At 36.9% G+C, this 22,118-nt stretch overlaps 1 protein-coding gene across 3 annotated transcripts in view; it reads right to left on the bottom strand.

The window, feature by feature from the left end:
• Positions 1–22,118, bottom strand: part of Dcc (DCC netrin 1 receptor) — a 1,023,267-nt gene that overhangs the window by 59,718 nt on the left and 941,431 nt on the right. For all 3 annotated transcript variants that reach the window (XM_040741618.1, XM_040741619.1, XM_040741620.1), the window contains exons 22-23: positions 13,800–13,865; positions 7,346–7,508 (exon numbers count right to left, since the gene is read on the bottom strand). In XM_040741618.1, coding sequence (XP_040597552.1) covers positions 7,346–7,508; positions 13,800–13,865 — 229 coding nt within the window. The remainder of the gene's footprint in view (positions 1–7,345; positions 7,509–13,799; positions 13,866–22,118) is intronic.

The raw sequence follows: 22,118 nt of genomic DNA, 5'->3' as shown, positions 1-22,118 counted from the left end.
CTCAGGTGGAAAGGTATCCTGGAGCTCAGGAGCCAAGGACCACCACAGGTTGCAGTAAGCTTAGCTGCTTACAGCCTTGCCTCAGAGAAAGGCTTTGCCTGTGTATCAGCTCCACTCCTGCAGGAAAGGGTCTTCCAGCTGAGGATGTTTGCCTAGTGTAGGGCAGCAAGAGGTTTCTTGGGTGAAGTTGCTACAGTTCAGCTCTGCTCCTGGAGAGCAGAGAGTGGAGAGCCTGTAACAACTCTGCTCTGCCAAGGGAAGGTTTCCCAGGCAAGTGTTACAGCCCTGCTCGCTCTGCTCTGCCCAGGGTCGCCTCTGCTCCATCACAAAAGAAGATCTTCATCCAAAGCTCGTTCAAGGGGTTTATTGGAAGGGAAGAATCCAGGAGAGTGGCTGCCCTCTGCCAAAGTGGCAGAGGACAGCCATGTAGCAGGAACAGACACAAGCTGAACAGACACAGGGTTTATATAGGGCTTCTTGAGGACGGGGAAGGTTTTCCAGGGTAGGGATTGGTCCAATTTCAGTGCTGAGCTCAGATTGGCTAGATCTCTGCTCGAGGATTGGTTACTTTTCTGCACAGGATTAAGGTCAGATTTGGCTCTGGTTTCAGGGCCAAAGTGCGTTTCTTTCTCTGGTCCTTTTTAGCCATTTTGCTCCAATTTTAGGGCCAGGGTACATTTCTTTCACTGACTCTGATTCCAGGGACAAAGTGTGTTCCTTTGACACTGGTTTTAGGGTCAGGGTACATTTCTTTGGTTCTGGTTGCAGGGCCAAAGTGTATTTGTTTGGCTCTGCTCAGGGTGTGTTTCTTTGACTGGTCCCTTTTCCCCACAGTCAGGTGTTGTACTGAGATGTCAGGGAAGTTCACTGGCACAATACAATTCCTCCAGCAATGCAGGGCAAACACTCCTTTGCACCTCTTCAGTATTATTCAGTGTTTTACAATAATAAGTCATTAACTTAGTGAGAATTTGTATAAGAAACATACGACAAGAAATGTAAGTATTGCAAATATAAAGAACGGCAAGATATTGGAAGCATAGTGAATCATGACTTTGAGAATTTCTGTTATGTTAGAGTATGAAGGTTGTACCAGAATATGGTAAACAGGAAGGCTGAAAAGGCAGAGGGTGCAACTCACTGCAAGTCTTGTCATCTACAGGAATATCCTGCCTTCCATCATGAAGTCACTGGGTAACTTTGGAGATAATTTCTAGGTCCAGAGTTATTATTTACCACATTCATCTTTTGTAGGAAGTCAAACCACACAAATACCATACATGAAATGATAACTGAAACATATAAAAAAGAACTCTTCACTCTTGTTTTTTGAAATCTCCTTCATGCATTCCTTAATGTTCTATCTGCTCCTTATTTTGCACATAACCTATTAACCTAAGAAAACTTTCTTTTTCATGACCATGTCAGGGGTATAAGTATGTTAAAACCAACATAGTTTGAACATCTTTTAAAATTTATAACTGCATCAAACGAAGTTCTAATGTAGTACTGTTATCTCATAGATGCTTTTTCATGTTATAATACATCATCTAGACTCCACTAAGTGCTAAAAATACATTTTGTTCAAGTTTTACACCACAGCCAGCCAGGTAAGCAGTCATATTAATTCCCTAGTCAAAGGCATGCTCAAGGTTCAGTGGATGGTGCAGAAGGATGCTTGTCCACCTGTGTAGAGTGAACATCAGAAAGCGAGGAGGTCTGTATGTGTTAAGACAGCACAGGCTGTGCCGGGAAAGGATCATGCAAAGTATCAAGAGTTTCCTTCTTTCTCCACCTGCTGTGATGATTATTTTTATTTGACTAGTAACTGTTACCCTGTATTAGAAACTTAGAGCATGTCAATGCTGGACTATACCAGTGTTTTCAAGGACAAGTTAATTGATCTTAAAACCCTAGGAAGTTTCCAGTAAAACTTGCTGTGAGATGAACGTGAAAAAGGCAGTTAAAATGCTAAAGAGCTGAAAAATCAAAGTTTCCTACAGATGTTAAAAGGCAGTTGACATCATGTGATAGTTAGCTGATCTTCAGTATTGAAAATACTCACTTTTGTCATGATCTGAATATATGCTATTCTTTAAAACTTGCTACACACATTAAATTAGACACCAGGCTCAGCCAACAACTATTTGTATCTGGGAAGGGGTTTTAAATTTTATTTTAATTTAATGTAGTAAGACAAGATAGTTGTCTTCTCTAATAACTGTCCTATGAATGTAATAACCATGTGTTCTGAATTTCCAGGATAGGCTCAATATTAACCTTTTAATCTTTATGAAGTAAATCTTTATGAAGTATGTACAGATTCTAACTCAGCAATATGTGATTTCTGTGTTCAGAATAAAAATTCTTACCATATTAAAAAGTACCACTGACTTCACTTCCAATTAAACACAATTTTTCTCTATTACAATGTTGTATTGTCATTTTGCTAACTGAAAATGTTAAGGTGCTTCTCCTCCAGGTTAAAAAAATTAATTACCAAAACTATGCAAGATTACTTCTGTTTTCTTTATTCTAAAGCTACATGCTACTTTTTGATTTTGTAATTTACAAGTATTCCATTTTGGATTGCTGTATTTTAGGCTGGACTGGATTATGGAAACATTTGTGCTGGTTCTGAGACTGAAGACACTGATGCCCAAGGACAAAGGACCTCACCACATATGACACATCTGAATAAAAGAAATCGTAAGCACCAACAGCAGTAGAATTGAGATGGAAATATTGCTCCTCTATTTCGTATGATAAAATTGACATCTTTCCCACTAACATGTGAGTCAAATAGCTAGGCAGATTATTGTTAAATACATGATACTTATCAATAGAAATGTGACAAAATCAATGTCTATACTAATTCAAATAAGAAATTCCTGATGGCTGATGAAAATAATTGCAATTTTTGAATGTAGTAGTTTGCATTCCCTGTAACACATGAAATACACATCACTATTCACCTGACATGGTCACAGAGACAGCAAAGAAGGCTGGGTGTGTTCCCTATTCCACAGCACTCACTGCATCTCACTCTGCTTTCTGAGAGCTCAGTAAAGAAGCTTATTTATCTTTCAGATTGGATTTGATTTTGTTTTCCTCTGTATTAATTGGTTCTAATGTTTCTAGGGTGGAAATGGTGTGGGGGCAGGTCCTCACTAAAATAAAAACATTAATAAAACCCATAAATAATTGCAAGAAACAGCATCCTTTACCCTTTCTTTTAACATGCATCTTAAAATACAATTATATTTCTCTAGCTTTGTAAGTAGAGCTTGAGATCAGGGATAGCAATACCTCCGGAGTTCTTTTATTGTGCAGGATTGTCTTAGTTATCCTGGGTTTTTTTGCTTGCTTGTTTGTTTTGTTTTGTTTTTTCCACGTGAAGTTGAGTATTGCTCTTTCAAGGTTTGTAAAGAATTGTCTTAGAATTTTGATGAGTATTGCATTGAATCTGTAGATTGCTTTTGGTGCAATGACGATTTTTACTATGTTAATCCTACTAATCAATGAGTATAGGAGATCTCTCCATCTTCTGGTATCTTCTCCAGTTTCCTTCTTTAAAGACTTGAAGTTTGTGTCACATATGTCTTCCACTTGAATACTTAGAAATACCCCAAGGTATTTTTATATTGATATTGGCTATTGTGAAGGGTTCTGTTTCCCTGATTTCTTTCTCAGGCCTTTTATTATTCATGTATAAGAGGGCTACTGATTCTTTTTTATTTTTTAGTTAATGCTTTATCTAGCCACTTTACTAGCTGTTTGTCAGCTGTGGTAATTCCCTGGTAGAATTTTTGAGGTTGCTTATATATACTATTATGTCATCTGCAAATAGTGATACTTTGATTTCTTCTTTTCAAATTTGTATCCCCTTTATCTCCTTCTGTTGTTTTATTTCTTTAACTAGAACTTCGAGTACTATATTCAATATATATGGAGAGAGTTGACAGACTTGTCTTGTTTCTTATTTTAGTGGACTTTCCATGAATTTCTCTCCATTTAATTTGATGTTGACTGTTCACTTATTGTATATTTTTTAATTATATTTAGGTATGTTCCTTGTATCTCTGATCTCTCTAAGACCTTTATCATGAAGGAGTGTTGGATTTTGTTAAAGGCATTTAAGTATCTAATGAGATGATCATTTGTCTTTTTTTTTTAAGTTTGTTTATATGGTGGATTACATTGACAGATTTTAATATAAACAGCATGGTATTAGAATAAGAATTCAACAGATGGTTCTGTTGAATGGAATCTAAGACCAGACATAAATCTACGTATCTTCGGACACTTGATTTTTGACAAAGAAGCCAAAATTATACACTGGAAAAAGAAAGCATCTTCAATAAGTGATGCTAGCATAACTAGATGTCATTATGTAGAAGAATGCAAATGGATATGTATCTTTCACTCTGAACAAAATTCAAGTCCCAGTAGATCAAAGACCACAATATAAATCTAGTTACACTGAACCTGACAGAAGAGAGAGTGGGAAATAGCCTTGAACACATTGGCACAGGACACCACTTTCTGAATAGAACACCAGTAGCACAGACACTGAGTTTAACAATTAATAAATGAGACCTCATGAAACTGAAAGGCCATTTGTAAGGCAAAGATAGAAAGATAGTGTCAAAAGGACAAAATGACAGTCTACAGAATGAGAGATTTTCACCAACCTCACATCTGACATGGGGCTGATCTATAAAATATATAAGGTATGCAAGAAACTAGACATCAAAACAATAACAAAAAATAATCTAATTAAAACAATGGGATACAGACATAAACAAAAAATTCTCAACAGGAGAGAATCTCAAATGGCTGAGAAACACTTAAGAAATGTTCAGCCTCCTTAGCCATCAGGGAAATGCAAATCAAAAGGACTCTGAGATCCCATCTTACACCTGTCAGAATTGCTAAAACCGTAAACTCAAAAGATAACTTATTCCAGAGTGAATGTGGAGCAAGAACATTTCTCCATCTCCTCCATTGTTCACAGAAGTGCAAACTTGTACAACAACTTTGTAAATTCATATGGCAATTTCTCAAAAAACTGGGAATAAACTACCTCAACAGTCAGCTATATCACTCTTGGGCATATACCCAAAGGATGCTCAAACATACCACAAGTACCCACTTATTCAACTATGTTCAAATAAGCTTTATTCATAATAGCCAGAACCTAGAAACAATTTAGATGCACCTGAACCAAAAAAAATGGATAAAGACAATGTGGTACATTTACATAATGGAGTAGTACTAAATAGTTAAAAACAAAGGCATTCTTGTGGGTTTCAAGGTGATTTAAAATGCTCTCAATAGACTCACAACTTTTAGTTCCACTCCCTTAGAGACAAGACATTTTCCCTGTGGAAAGACAATATATGCCCAGGAACTTAGTTCATCAGGCAGTATGTCCACAAAATAATGAGGGAAGCAAGCAAAACTGAAACTCCAAATAGTATCATTGATTCAGTGTTCTTAGAAAGTATGCTGGTGTTTTAACAACTGCTGAATATTAAACACGTGTTTCCTCAACCCTTCATGTGAATTTTCAGATTTGCCTCAGACACCTGATATCTTGTTGATACACCATTCCAAGTCTGAACAACCCTTCTCAGTAACACCAGCCTGAGAGGTTTTACAAGATTTTGCTGCCATGATTTCCACATGGTTTGTCTTAATAAAACACATATTGAAGCTAGTCCCTCAAGTAACAGGAGACCACGAAAAGGCGAATGTTTTTATTTCAAGGAAGGCCCACATTTTGTGGTATTGGTTTCCCAATCAGGAAAGTGGGTTCATGAAGCTTTCAAAGTAGGGCTACCTCTTGTCTCCTGCTGTCTGACTTGTTATGTTGCCACTCTTCCATGTTTGTTTACTTGTTCTGCTTTGTCACAGTAAGTGGCCCTCATCTTAAGTTAACACATGCTTGTGGACTGCCAAACTATTGATTCCAAAATAAACCTATATTCTTGATACACTATCCAGCTTCAGGTATTTTATTATAACGGCAGTCTAAATTAATTACTTCTTATGTCTGACCTTTACCAAGTGTTATGATCTCTGAGAGACTATGTCTTCTCTCGGTGTTTATACCCAAGACTAACTTTGCTAAGCTTATTCCATCAGATTTCTCTTTCCAGGCAGTAGACTGGCTCACCAGCAATTACCAATTTCAAACAGCACCACCCATGAGTACAGCTGGACATAAATTAAATACATAGACTGTGTCTGTGCCTTTCTGGTGCTTTCCTTAGGATGCACTAGTCACCTGTTCTATTCAACACAGAGTGCTGAGGGACACAGAAGAAATCATCAATAGAGCCATAGGGTTTATGAGAAAGTGATAGAAAGACCAGTCATGAGAGAAGGGGGAAAATGGGTTGCTGGAGACTCTTTCTTGACAATGGATGTAGAGACTAGCTGTCAAGCCAGCCACTACCAGCCTAGCCTCAGGCTTTAAGTCAGCACAAATCTGAGGCCAAGAACAATGCAGAAGGAAAGGGAGCAAACAGCATTCAAACTAGTGAGAGAGTGAGTGTAGCTGCAAATGCGTATCAGATTGGATATGATAAATACTGGAAAGACAAATGGTGAGGATACTCTGGTGACTTTCGAATCTGCAGCACAGGTAACGTGCTGGTCCTGAGGCACGGCTGGAAGGGATGTGTTGTGTCCAAATAATATGTATTTTCATGCTAAACTGTGTACATGATGCAACCTTCTGTATACAGAAAAATCAAGAACTGTAAAATATGAAAATATTTTGAAGCCATTAGCAATGTTATTTCCTGACATTTAAACATAGACAGGATATAGGAACCTTTTCCAATTGCTGGACTCCTCTTTCTTTTCTAATGCCTAAGAGCTAAGCCTTCCTTACATTTGCAATGACAGTGAGTTTGATATGCTATATTTAGTCATCCATTCAACAAGCATTGATTACCTGCCTGCAGGACTCCCTGTCAAATGTGATAAATAAGTACTGTGGAGGAACAATATCTCCAACTGTCTAGAAGCAATTACAGAGAAGGCTAGATCAGAGGCGTGGTGGAGTCCCCCTCTGAGGGCTATTTACAGAAGAATCTGCCCCTAAGAAGTAAAAGCAAACAGAACTGCAAGATTGTCTCTGGGGCGTTGTGTTGTAAAACCTGCAAGTTTAGTTGTAGTTTAATTATAGGCTTACAGTGGACAGAAGTGGGATTAGTCAAGGTCAAGCAATAAGGGGCACACGGTGAATTATGAAAAAACACAGAAAGAGTCATCAGAAATACAGTCAAAGAAGTAGGAAACGCCTTTCTGCTTGGAGTCAGTTGCTACTTACTTCCTCTGCTGGGCTGAAGAGCGCCTGGTGCAAATCACAGCTACAATCACCACTACTAACACTGTGAGGATGCCAACGGTGACCACAGTTATCACAAGCAGGTTGCTGTTCTTCTGAGGAGTGACACTGCCATGTGGAGGGTGCATCTGTCCAATGGGTGGTTCTGGAGGAAAAACAAGTATAAACGGTCCAGGTTTAGGGAGGGGTTGTCACCACTGCTCATCAGGTTGTAAAACGAAGAGCTCTTACTGTTTTAGCCTGACAAGCAATGAAAGCAAAATGATCCATTGAAATGAAATATACAAACTTGGACAGGACAAGTTATTCAAAATAGTTCAAAGCAGAAACAATGTAAATGTGGATTAACCAAAAATGGTGATTTATCCATTTAATAGAATATTACTCAACCATAACAATTGAAGTTCTGACTTAATGCTACAATGTAGAGGCTAAGGGAAATGAGTTAAGGACTGGATAGAGCTTCCTTCCATTCATAAAATATCTAGAGTAGGCAAATAATGAAAATAGACTACATTTTAGTGTTGGCCAATGAATGGAAAGAATGGCTAGTGGGAAAGGCAGATAATGGAACTAAGCTGAGTTTTCAATTCACAGACTGTTCTAAATTAGATAGTGATTGTGTTAGCATAACCTGTTGACTATACTAAAAATTGACCCAATTGGATCAATTCCAAAGGTGAATTTATGGCAGAGTTATATCCTGATCAACAAAGATATATAATATTGCGAAAAAAATCCACGGAGCCTGTGTGGAACCTGCCCCAGAATATGGCTGGTGAACACAGTGACACTCCATTGGATAAAACTGATATTCTCTTTGCCAGGATTTGTCAATTGAAACTAATTTCTTGGTTAAAGGGTTACTTTGTGTTCACTTCCCCATCCCAGTTCTGGTATTTTGTCTCGTTTGAAGGCCTTGTGTGCACGATTAGACTCTGTGCGGTCATATGGGTATCACTTCCATCGTGTCTAGAAGGCACTGATGAATTTTCCCATTGGCATTAAAATATCTGCTGGGAATGTTGTTGAGTTCCTACTAAAATTCTTTAATCTCAGAACAATAATTTAATAGATACATGCAGGACTTTATATCACATAATCTGGAATAGTTGAAAAGGTGATTGCATTCTGAGGAAAATAAAATACAGTTTTCATCTGATATCCTATATATGTTACTTTAAAAGAAAATAAAAATGCAACAACTGAGTATTTATAAATTAATTAATAATTCACATTTTTATTAATGAAAATGAATCAAACTACTGAAACATGCAAGTTTAACACTTTCAAAACTGAAGTCAATGGAATAATGTTATATAGGGTCTGTATATCTTTTGATCAAATTCACTAAACTGAACTTTCAAATTCCAGGCAGAACTATCAGCAAAGGGAATTGGTGCTTTTTGGTGAGTGTAGCAAGATTGAGTTGAAGCAATTTTCATGGTGGTTGTCATTCAAACAAATGTAAAGCACGAATTATGTTTGTAGAAATTGAAGCATGTTCAGCACTAAGAAAGAATGTGGAGTATATTCTAAATATTAAATGCATCATAAAATTGAAATAGTATCATATAAACAAATATTTAGCTATGATTCTACCTGACACAAAAAAATATTTAGGAAGCCTCTTCAGCCTCTACAATTTAATTAAGGGCATTCAACTATGAGAGAATTCATGAACTATAGCACTATTTTTGATGTTTGGGCTTTTTTGCTTGTTTCTTTTTTTAGTTAAAATTCTAAAGTAAATTTTTAAAATGTTGGCATGAAAAGAAAAGAACATAAATGATTAGCAGGATCTAAATTCATTTGCAAATGCCTTGAGTATTCTGACAATAAGCTATTATTCTGTTACTACACTGTGAAGGATGAATCCAGCAAATGTAGAGAGAACAAGAATACCGCCATAATTCTGTCAATCTAAGGGAGATGTATGAAATTTCATTATACAAGAGGCATAAAAACAAAAACTTGAACAAATTTTTGTCAATGCAGACACTTCTTTTAAGGTTGTGATGCAGGTACAGATTTGACTCTCTGGGACCTCTCTTACACATCTAATTGGGAAAACCCACCTCCTTCCAAAACCTTAACACATTACTAGGCCTTTAACTGGGAATCTTAGCTTTCATAGGCCTTTGAGGAATCTCTTATAATAGCCAGAGTTTATGTCAGATAACATATTCACCATAACTCTTCTGCTAACAAAATAGTAGAGGAAAGAGATTAAGTTTTTCCTTCACCATCCATGTGTCTGGGGGTTTCCAAGTCACTGTAATCAGTCAGTGTAGTAATTTGTCTCTCCAGTAGTGAATCTAGGCATAGTTCAGGTACATCATTAGTCTCATTCACTTAGCATAATATTTCTAAGACATCATGAAGTGATGGAGGAAACTGAGGATGGATAATGCCCACAGTTCATGTGAACTGGCTGGAAGCCACTGAATACCATTATCTGTTTGCCTCCATGAATTTGCCCTGTAAAGTAATGTTTGTTAGGTCAAATTTAATTATAATTTCATTTTCACCAGGAATCTTTTTCAATAGAAAATGCATATAGTGGTCTACATTTCTCCAAATCATTGTTCCTTTCTTCATCTGAGGACTTACTCTTTTAAACAGGGAAATCCTGTTGATTAATACAGGGAAATCCTGTTGATTAACATATCCATGTTGGATTTCATTTGGGGTTTCTTTTTGAACTAAGATTTCATTTTATTTTGAAAGACAACTTCAAGCACTTAAACAAAACTTAGTTTGATTCCTACCGGGGATTGCAACATTTAGGAAGTGAAAATACAAGCATTTGAGAGTAATTTTGAATAATTTTTCATTGCTTATGCATATACCTCTTGTAAAGAATTTACTTATGTCAGATTCTTAGGGAAATGTTAACAAATTACAATTTTAGTTGCTATGTCTAACCCTACTCAACACCACATCCTTTAGAGGAGAGGATTTTGCCTGTGGTTTACACTTACTCAGCTATTAACGTTTACATCCATTGCTTAGCAATACTGCAAGCTACAAGGGGATAATTACCCTTTCCCCACTATCCACATGGTTTCCTTTTTGAAATTTCTGTAGTTCTATCATGTGGTCATACTCATAAGTGGAAATGGATGTCATAAAATTAGTATTTCAAAATGGGTATTTTAGAATGATTCTAAAATAGTATTATTTACTAATATGTATGAATGCATGTGCACACACATATGCATTGGATGTGTATGTATATATGTAGGGGAGCATGCATGTGTAGGTCTCTTTTCACTACATGGTACAGGGATCTAACTCAGATCATCAGATTGGCAGCAAGCACCTTTATATACTCAGGTATCTTGCTGTCTCTGTAGGATGATTCTAAGTGGGAATGTTGATTCCTTAAGAGGACTCTAGAATTAGAACCTCTCTTTCTTAGGGATATACATACATACATACATAATACATACATACATACATGGATATATAAACATTTATAACAAATACACATTACATATATATATATATTTCATCACACAAAACAGTCTTTAAAAACAAGATCAACTTCTACCTACTCATGAATCTTTCTTGTCATCTCACTTTGGTTGTTTAATCCTCTGTCCTTTTACTTGAACACTTCTTTGTCTTGGGTTTTGTTCTTGAAGTAATGCAATTTTAAACCCGTGCCCACAGTTTATTACTAGAACTGTGCCCTCAGTGGAGTCTTAGTAGCATTTCTTCAGCTACAAAATATGTTTTTATATTTTATGTATATGCATGGTGCATACATGAGCATCTGTGCACCATGTGCATGTAGTGCCCAAGGAAGCCAAGAGATTATGTAGAATCCCCTGGAACTGAAGCTACAAATAGTTGTTAGTTGTCACATACGTGCTTAGAACTAAAACCTGATGTCTGCAAGGACAGAGGGTGTGCCTAGCAACGGCCATTTCTCTAGCCCATTAGTAACATATTTGGTCCAATGACTTTTTAAATGTAGGAAGTATGCCTGGTAGAGTGTTAAATGGGAGTAAATTAACTAAACTGGCACCATTTGGTAGACAGAATGAGCAATACCCAAGACCAGGCATGGGGGAAGCATGCAGTTCCAACACAAGCCTTTCACATTAATGTTGTGTACTCCAGCCTTGTTTTGACCAGAGACTGACCGAGCTAGGTATTACCTTATCAAGTATTACAGAAATGGGGAGGAGCATAAAGAAAGAACAGGAAGATGTGGACCTCCTGGAGTAAACACTGTGAATTTAATCTTAGTTAGACTTGGATGGAATATGTATTCAGGACATTCTCTATCTTGACCCACCCAGCTAATGTGTATGTTGAAATCTAATCTATATCTTAGTGAGATTCTGTGGTAAAGTTTCTGGGTGTGGTTATGTGATATGATGCAGGTAGAAACTTCATCAGCTGAATCTGTGTCTTCATTAAAGAAGATTAGAGAACCTAGTTCTCATTTCCACCAAGAGCAGACACAGAATACACCATATGTGAAGTCTTCCCATAAGGACAACCTACTATTCTTTGGTATTGTACTATATTTCCAGCCTTAGAAAGAAGTATGAACAACAAATTGAGGTTGTTTACAAATTAACCAATGTAAATTATTTTGTGAAAATAACAGGAATGGATAGAAAATGTAAATGACAGTAGATGCATTTGTCTGTTAAATAAATGGCATTAATAGCAGAGGAAGTTATAGAGGAAGATTGAAAAATTATTGAGACATTTGTTGTGGGACACACACACACACACACACACACGCACACTATGTGTATATTGATATACTGATACCTCCTGGAAAATTTGTGCATTTGATTATACTAGCATACAATAGGAAATAATCACTTAATTTGGCTATTTATTCTAATTTCATAACCAGAAAACAAATTAAATAGCTATTTTGTCTTCCTATCTAAATATTTCATTAGGAAACTACTCAAATGGATATATATATCTGTTCATTAATCAAATCTCTCATGCAACCCTACTGAATTGGTTAAATAATTTTGTTAGTTATAAAATAAAATACTGGACCACAGTGAATAAAAATAGGTGAGGACTATGTTTAACACATGTATAAGTCTTGACAAATTTGAAGATAAAGACAAAATATAGCACTATCCATAGATGATTTAAAGGGTAAATGGTACTTTAAAAATTATAAATATGTGAAATAATACATTATTCCTTTATATAGTCACATGTAGGGAAAATCAAACTGAATAGAACATCAAATAACTGAAAATGGAGAGAAGGCATGCAGACACGTCCCAGAGATTATTGACATATAATAAAACAGACATTATTATATACTGAATATGTGATTTGCATTTAGTAAGTTAAACCAAGCAAGAACAGCATGTTTTCCAATGGTAAACATGTTACATCAGTCCTTTGTTTAGAGTTAATTTATCCTTTCAAAGATTCCATTTCAGCCAAACAGACCAGCTTCTAGGGTATAACTTTCATATGCTCCAGGTTCATTACTTGGTATTTCTCCCATGTGTTCCCCTAGAAGCCCACAGTTATATGGAAAATTTTACAAGAGGAAGCAAGCAGACAGCCTAAAAGTGAGAGTACAAAGGACAACTAATAATTAAATATTGTAGTATTTAAAGAGTAAATTACTTTTTTAGTAAATAGCCCCATTAACTTTATCAAACATAGTTGGTTTCAAGCTAATCATTCGTTATCATAGCTCTCCAATAGAAAAGGCTGTTGTGAACATAGGAAATACACTATCACATTTCAAAATGTAGCTATTTAAGAAACATTGTTCTGGTTAGATTGTGTCAACTGGACACAAAGTAGGGTAATCTGGTTAGAGGGAACACCAATTGAGAAAATGTTCCCCTATACTGGGCTATAGTTAAGCCTTTGGGTCATTTTCTTGATTCGTGATTAATGTGATAGGGTGCAGCCCACTGTGTGTGATGCCAATCCTGGACAAATGGTTCTGGGCTATACAAGAAAGTAAGCAAAGATATCCACAGAGTAAGCCAGTAAGCAGCATTCTTCCATGCCTCTGCTTCATTTTTTGTCTCCAGGTTCCTATCTTAAGCTCCTACTGTGATTTCCCTTGATAATTGACTATGAGTTGTAAACTGAAATAAACTCTTTCCTACCTTCATTGTTTTAGTCAATGTTTTCTCACCACATTAGAAAGCAAACTAGGAAAAACCTGTATCATTTGTGAGTTGCCCAGTACTAGAACTTGTTTAATTATTTTTCATGCACCTGCCACCTCTAATTATCATCATTTTCTGGTAGAATGTGTGAAATTTGCTAATAACATCATTTTTCTATCACCACAGTAAAACACTAAGTCCACAGTCCTTGCCCTTGTCAACAGAAAATTTATTTTGGATACTGCAGAATTAAATGTGTAATTACTGTATCCAATCCAATAGAACTCAATTTATATACTTACCATTGAGAGTGCTTCTATCAATCAAGTTCGTATCAACTGGCCAATAACCTCCATCTCCATGACGACCTGTGTATAACAGCACATTAAAATGTTAGCGGATACAGCTTAGGGAACTACAAACAAAACAAAATGAAGCGGCAAAGAAAAAATTCTAAATTTACAATGAATGAGCAAAATTACTTGGAGAAAAATCTGTCATGCTTAAACTAGTGAAATTCAATTTTCTGGGATGCAATCATGTTTTCTTCCTTTTTCCACCCTTTCAATACTTAAAATATAGTACCAAGAAAGAAACATAAAGGGCCCAGCATTGCCATACTAACTGCTTATCTCCGGAAGACTTCAGAACAAAGATGGCCTGGATTAAGGCTCCTATGTATAGCCAGCATTTATTGCCTCCTATCTGTCACAGACTTTCAGCAAGTTCTCATTGCTGTCTTACCAGGCCAAGATATGTTTTATTTCAATTTGGCTTTGAGTCCTTGCTAGTATTGCTATGTGCCAGGTAACATGCCTGATAATAAATACTAACTAGAAAACAAAGAATGTGTTCAAGATCCCCATCACATAGTCTACATATTTGTTGCTAACACAATGAAAAAGAACGCTTCTCCATTGTGGTATCATTGGTAATTTTGCCTCTCATAAGTGTGAAACAGATGAATGTGGTGTTTAAAAGAATTGATTTACCAATTAATTAAAAATTCTTATGCGATAATGAAAAGTTAGCTAATGGTACTGTATTACAGATGACAATTTATCCATAAAAAAGAAAACTTTAAGTATTTTACTAGCTTTGATTTTTAGAATTTCTAGGTGAACCTCTCATAGAGAAAAACATTAGAGACTTGCCTTTATATACAAACACATTCCAGCAAACAGCATCTGTTTTGAAATAATGCTAGTTAGGATGCTGATTGAGGAGCTGACCATAGTGACAGGTGGTTCTTAGGTTCCACTGATAGATTAGATGTTCCTTTATCTTTCTGACTTACAAGTCAGCTTTGTAACATTCCTTTGCCTACCCAACATTCTTCTCTCTGATGTTTTCCAAGCATTTCATTATTTTATTTGCAGAAGAATGATGGAAAAACAACTTAGTATTCTGTTCTCTGAGTATCTGAGCACAGTTTTTAAAAATTCTTTGGATAACAGTTCAGCTCAAGTTAGCATGGATGCCAGGCTTCGAACAAGAATGAAAGAAATCAACTCAATCACAGAGAATCATGTTTTTCACATAAAATGGCATATTTAAACTCTGCTGGGCTTTGACTGTGAGTGTGAAAGGAAATAGATTTAGGGCGAGGTTTCTATTTGTATATAGTAGGGAACAATTTAAATGAGAAGACATGGTGGACATTTTGATGGGCTAACTATATCAATGGACAGTTCTAATCTTTCTACAGATACCTGGCTTATGTAACACTTTTCAAGTTTCAAATAACACAGGAGAAGCTTTGCCCATAGCACACCGTGGGATTGGTGTTGGAAGAAATGAAGTGAAACAGAAGTTCTGCATGAATATTAAGAATATTTTTGCAGGAACTGAAATCAGCTAGATTGCAAAGCAGTCAGCCAAAAGACATCTAACAACCTAATCACTTAGGCCAGTAACGGTAATGAATAACTCCTATATGGGCTGGAAATTAGGTAGATAGCCTGGGGAAGATTTTCCTTTTTCTCCAGCCTCCTGACAAATGTCTTTTTAATGAAGTTTGTAACTCTCTTTGCTAGTTTGTGGCATGATGTAAAAACAAGTATACAAGCACGTTCATGTATTAATCACACAGGAAGCCATACAGGTCTGAAATCCCTTGGATTTACCAGGCTATCAATGACACTGAAAATACAGTAAGTAGAAATGCCTCTGATATATAGGCCAGAATGCTAAACGAGATAAAGGCATTGTGGAACTGCTTTTAAATAGCATGGGTGTTAAAACCTGGACATTTTATACTGAAAAATCTATTGTGCTGGCATGGCTAGCTTTTTGTTTTCACTAGACTGATATCACAAAATTAAAATTAAGTAACTCGTAATGAACCCAACAGAAAGTCTCTTCCAGGAAAAGTGATATTATCAATCAAGAAGATTGGATTTATGGGGAAATTCCAAAACTCATTTCCAAGCTATTGATGACCCTAAGACACCTTGATCTAAAGACATGGAATTGAGCTTTAATTTTGTGCTGAGTTTCCAGCCCCCAAAAGATGCTTTTAAACTGCAAGGAGGCTTTCCTGATTGACAAGTAATAAATAACTCCTAATAGTAGTAACAGCAATGGCAGCAAAATATGCCCCTACCACTATTATGCAAGTCCTACGAAGTTAACAAATAAGAAGACACTAGAGAGCTAAAGGAAACAATAGCAATGATTCTGTTGCCAGGTAGGCCATCACATGTTTGAGGACTTACTGCAGTGGAAAGATATTTAATGTGTTCACTTTACTTGGTTGATTTCATAAACATTGATTCACAGAAATAGAGGCGCATTTGGAATTTAGAAGATCGTTGGCATGAAAGTCAGTCAATTTAAATATTATGACTACTGCCTCATCCCAAAGGTCTCAGCTTCATTAAAGGAGAATTAAATGGTAATAATTTATTCAACATTTATTGAATGCTTGCTACACCAAAGACATATTCCTAGATTCTCAGGGAATGTGAAGATAAAAAGTTGCATTAGCTTGTGTCCTGTGATGTCAGCTAGCATTGATTCATTATGTCTAAAGCTTAAATAATCCTACTCATATTTAATAACAACCAGCTATTGGTGGTTTGTAATTCACTCTGGGTTTAATGGTTTAAGCACTACTTAATCCATCTATTTCTATGCAACATTGCCAGATTTTCCTAAAAATGTTTTTCATTTATCCAGTATCATTAAAAGAAATACCTGAAAATTTGTGATATTTTAGCAGTACCACATTAGAATATTAACGGTTAAAATTTTGGAATCCTCCAATTTTTCCAAATTTAAAAATCCTCCAAAATTTAAAAGTTTGTGAGTATCCCAGAGTGAATTTTAAAATATGCTCAAGTGTCTGTGACCTCCATGTCAATTGCTCTCAGGATGGAAGATGAGAAGGGCAGATATCTTATGGCTGTCTTTGGGGAGTATGCAAATTAATTTCTCCTTTATGCTGATTCCAGTGGTACCTGTGATGCTGTCACTACTGGAGGAGAGACTCCTGTTCATTAAGATGTTTTTCAATGCATTAATAAAGACTGTGCATCTTAATTTATTGTACTTTTAGAGTTTACCTTATGATTTTGTTCTTAGAGGCCACTTAAAATATTGCTTCTTTATTCTTATTGTGGTATGGTGTGTATAAGTGCATATATGCATATGCACATCTCAGAGTAAAATTCACCAGTATTAATGTTTATGTTCTCACTTGCAGGACAGATGAACAGTATTTCCTATAATAATAATTTTCCAGAACCTATAGTAGATGAATTATGTTGGAGTTTTGTTGTGAGGGTCTGCTTTTTTCTGTAGATGTTTATGATTTCAGGAAGGGGAGTGGGACATTAATGTGCAGAGGCCATTTAGGAAGTTGGATGAGGTAGCTGTAATCTCATCTTTAATCCATCTTCTCTGAATGGGAATTCAGAGGGTCCACACTATCAATCCCCAGAGAAATACATATGGGCCATAATCTAAATCAAATGGGCAGATTGGTCATCGAACAAATACTCAATGCACAGCCTCCCAGTGATGCAGAGCACAGAGTCATTTTCCCTATCTTAGAATTGGTTTTCTGAGAATAATTCTGGAGGTAATGACGAAAATTGCATTGATTTTATGTCTTGTACAGTAGTGGATAAAGAAGACCCATTAATGCCACCTGAATACAATTTCACTGTCCAGCACACAGATCACATTGAGATATATTTAAAACAGATGATTCGTCAGAAGCAAGATATGTGTGTGAGAGTGATCAATTCATCATGTGGTTGATAATACTTCCGACTTTGAGCAAAGGTATCAGGGCATCAAAACCAAGGAAACAGAACAATAGCTAACACCCTAGAGTTTTCAAATACATATTAATAGAAAGTAGCTGCTCACTCGTTCCTAAGGTCCAATGCACAGTGTTTAAATAAACATAAAAGTAATCACCAAGTAAAGGAATACATTACTGCTTCAGATGCAACAGGACCTAAAGTTCTCATCACATCTGTGGTTTGGTGCTGAATAAATCCATGGTGTTTTCCATTCTTCAAAACCTTTGGTTGCATTTGCCTCCTGCAAATATTCTGAGAGCAATAATTTGCAAAGTAGGTGGGGGTTGGTGAATGACTGAGTTGCCTGGAGTGAGAAAAGCAATGTGTGCATCCCTCTCCATGCATTTTAATCATAAAAGGCAAGCTTTGTTTTTCTTTTCTAATTTTTGTCTATACACCATTGACTGTTAATAGGACTGGCTCTTGCTAAGAAGAAAACACATTTATAAGAATTCTTGGAAATCAAACTAGAAATTAAAATGAGAATTTCATGTATAAATAAGATGAGTACTGTGACCAGATAGTTGTGGAAAACAATATACTGTAAGAAAAGGAAAGACTAATTTTGTGGTATTTGTTAGTCATAACATCCTGTGTATGGTGAATTTATATGGATGATTCTTTTATCCTAAATGCTTGCTATTGGTGGACATCTCAATTTAATTCTTAGTATTGACATACTGAGGCAAATGCATAGTTTGACCAACAACTAGAGAATGGTTTCCTGAGAAACTGCCTAAGGTAGGAAAAACAAAACACTACAAACAACGCCTTTAAAAAAATGAGTACAGATCAAACCAGCACTGTCAGACTTATCTGGACTACTAAGTGCTAGTATTTTCAGGAATCTGTACTGGCCTGTCCTTAGGGTTCTGAGAGGATACGCCCTTAGCTGCAGCCACTAAAAGCACCACCTGTGCACATTCACTAAGTTTCCTTTTAAAAGAGCCTTACCCATCTCCTTCCTTTCTTCCTCCCTCCCTCCCTCCCTCCCTGCTTGCCTCCCTCCCTCCTTCTCTCTCTCTCTCTGTCTCCCCACCCTCTTTCCTTTCTCCTGCAGCTCTTGTCCCCTGAGACCAGTCACTCCCTCCCCTTTCTCCTATTTATGATCACTTTCCCTAATTTAAAAAAAAATCCTCTGCTTGAATCCTGTCACCTGGTGTTTTATTTTGTGAGCTACTTGTCTTAAATTACAACACTACATATGGGGATGAAAGATGCCATTCAATAAAACAGTTTAATGCAAGCATCTTACTTCACTAGTTAAATATGTATATGGATATATATATATACATATATAATTTATATGCCATAGTACAATATATAGTGTACATATTCATGCATTTATTTATAAAAATTCTTTCACATCTGAGCTTCACATTTTTGACACTGAACTAAAGAAAGCTGGCAATATTTAAAAAGAACCCAAAGACCCCCCAAAAAGAAGTAATATCAACAAACAAACCACTAATTACAACCAAGTGGTTAACTTTATTCTTTAAGATAGCAAGTAAACTCACAATTTCTGACCCTTATAAATTCATCTACCTTACTAGCTGCTGGTAACAATTTGCTACCTTACCCTGATGATCTATATTATAACCAGCCATATTTAAAAGGCCACTACTGTGCTAGTTGTTGTACTTATTATTAACATAAATTTAGATACAGTACTGATTAACAATTCAGTTATCAAAAGAACAGAAGACAACTAACTGTTAACAGCATGGCAGTTTGTGGTGCTGTCTAAAGTTGTTTATTTCCTTGGGTCTCTCCTTATGTCTCTTTGTCTCTAGTACAACTGACATAATGGTCATCAGAAGGGTCTCAGAAATCACTTTTAGATTCAGCCCTGTCCTTACCAAACTCTAAAGCATCATTCTGCTTTTCAATAAAAAAGGGCTTTCCTGGATGACAGAACCTTCCTAGGAGCTCATTTACCTGACACTGACAGCATGGACGATGAGGCACAGCCTTATGTAGTTCATAAAATAGAAACTGCTCTCGCAGTCCACAGAACCGTCTGATAGACTCTCCCCAGAGTGCTATACAAGATTGTCCCAAACTCAGATTTGAAAAGTAATTCTGTTTAGGTGAAGCTCTAAGTCATACAGAGAAAGAATAGAAGAGACAGGGTTCATTCTTCCCCAAGGGAAAATTGCTGAATGAAGCCATTAAAATCATGCACATTCTTCCAGGGGATAGAAATAATGGATCTATTGGAATTTCCTCCCTCAAATATCTACTCATGTTCCACCCATGCATTCAGTAGAAAAGTATTTGTTGTATTGTATAGCAGTTTCCTTGGATAGCCAAACTATTCTACACTGCAGACTACTCCTGGAGACAAAAAGGAAATTACTTATATCAGTGACAGGATGTCTCTGAAACCAAGTAGATTCACTATGCTCTTCCTTCTCCAAGAGAAGACTACTGAGACTCACTCTAAGATCAAATAAGTTGCAAGAGAGATCCATATAAGCTCAGCTGCCTGCAGGAAGCAGGAACCAGATACATTTCCTAAAAGAAACAAAGATCTATCTGGAAGAGGCTGAAATAATACAAGTCACCTGGAAAGGACAATCTCCAACCTACTGAGCTGGCTGCAGGCTGTGCAGTGTGTTCTAGTTTCCCAGCTTTTGGGAGCTGTCACCCATGCTCAAGTGGGCTTCAGCAATGGAGCTACCTTTGAGTCATTTCTTCTCCTATTTGTCATCCCAGGCATATTCCTTTGAACAATCCAAATAAAACTCATTGTTTCTGTAAGAGAGACCTTGATGATATCTGTATTTTTGTTTGCCATCCCTTTCTAGGATGAGTAGATGCACAAGTTACATGTCCACAGGAAAATTATGTCACACAATATGATTGGAGCCCAAAGGCACAGGGGAACCAAAGATGAGTTGGGAATGAGTGAGGACATGATCCTGGATATAGGTAGCAGGGCATTCAACATAGGCTGAGACACTTGAGATGGAATATTCTCAGAGGAAACTCTGATACAACCAATGTTTCTTGTATGTTGTGTGTGTGTGTGTGTGTGTGTGTGTGTGTGAGAGAGAGAGAGAGAGAGAGAGAGAGAGAGACAGAGAGAGACAGAGAGAGACAGAGAGAGAGAGAGAGTTTTACTATGTCCATGGTTGCATGGCTTTTGTTCTGGGTAGTGAGACCTCCAAATAAGTTTAATCCAATAGGATTAGGAGCCACTATCTGTGTGGTATGTGGTGGCATAACTACCTTAGGAGTACAAAGATGCCCTGTACTATGTGAGTACAGTGCTGCCCTGAAAAATAACAAAAGTTTTAGAGACAATTTTCCATCCTTGAGAGAATAGCCTACAAGTTTTTAGTTTGTCAACAAGTAGCAGCAAAGGCTACCTGTCCTCTGTTCTGTGTAGTTAATAAATGTATCTGATGGTGAGATGAGAGCCAAGCAGGAACATGTGTGCATAAAGGAGGAGTTTCAACTAGAAAGGGGGATGTAGCAGAATCCTCCATATTTGCCTCTGATCTGACAAATAAATTGACTAGAGAACAAAATAGAGACGCTGGCTTGCTGTTTCTTACAGCTTGGAGGCTGAAAGGGAAAGAATTCAAATTAGATCCATAATAGAAAGCCCTTCTTGGAATCCAAGATCATGGAATCAAAAGGAAGAATCAGACAGTGAGGAGCACATGGTTAAAGAGGTAGATGAAACCCTCAGGTCTGACCTGTAGTAGAGAATGAGGAAAAAATCTCGGGTCCTATGTGCAGATGGAGGGGAGCTTAACAGTGATCCAGTAGAAGGAACTGCGGTAGTGAAGAAATACTCAGCACTTGATCTGCTGCTGTTAGGAGGACTTATAAAGAAGCAATGGAAGATGCTGTCACAGCCTGGTTTGTGAGACAGTGGGGTGTGTGAACACTTGAGATCAGTCTGACTGTTGTGAAGACAGAAAAAAATTGGGCAGCACAGCTACCCTTCCCTTCTTAAGGCAAAGGCTCCATGAACTAGGACAAGATGAGGGAAAACAGTCCCAGATACAATGGCTTTGCAGATCCATTAGGAATACTTGGTTATCTCTCACTGAAATTTCAGAAGTTGGAGGACCACAGAGGAGGGGCAGGCACTATTGAAGGAACTAGGAATAAGAGAAGCTGTGTTTCAATATCACTTCATTGGGTCAGAGAGAACTATATTCACAAAGGACTTAAAGTGTTGATTCAGTATGGACCACCAGAAAGGCTGGGCCTTGAGCAACTTTGTTTCCATGGTAGGGCAATAGCTTCATAAAACAAAAAATGTTTTGGCAGGTCCAAATCACTTAA

Source organism: Mesocricetus auratus, unplaced genomic scaffold (genome assembly GCF_017639785.1).
Source record: "Mesocricetus auratus isolate SY011 unplaced genomic scaffold, BCM_Maur_2.0 Super-Scaffold_6730, whole genome shotgun sequence".
Lineage (NCBI taxonomy): Eukaryota > Metazoa > Chordata > Mammalia > Rodentia > Cricetidae > Mesocricetus > Mesocricetus auratus.
Note: the sequence above shows the minus strand (reverse complement) of the source record. Positions and strands in the feature narration are given on the sequence as shown.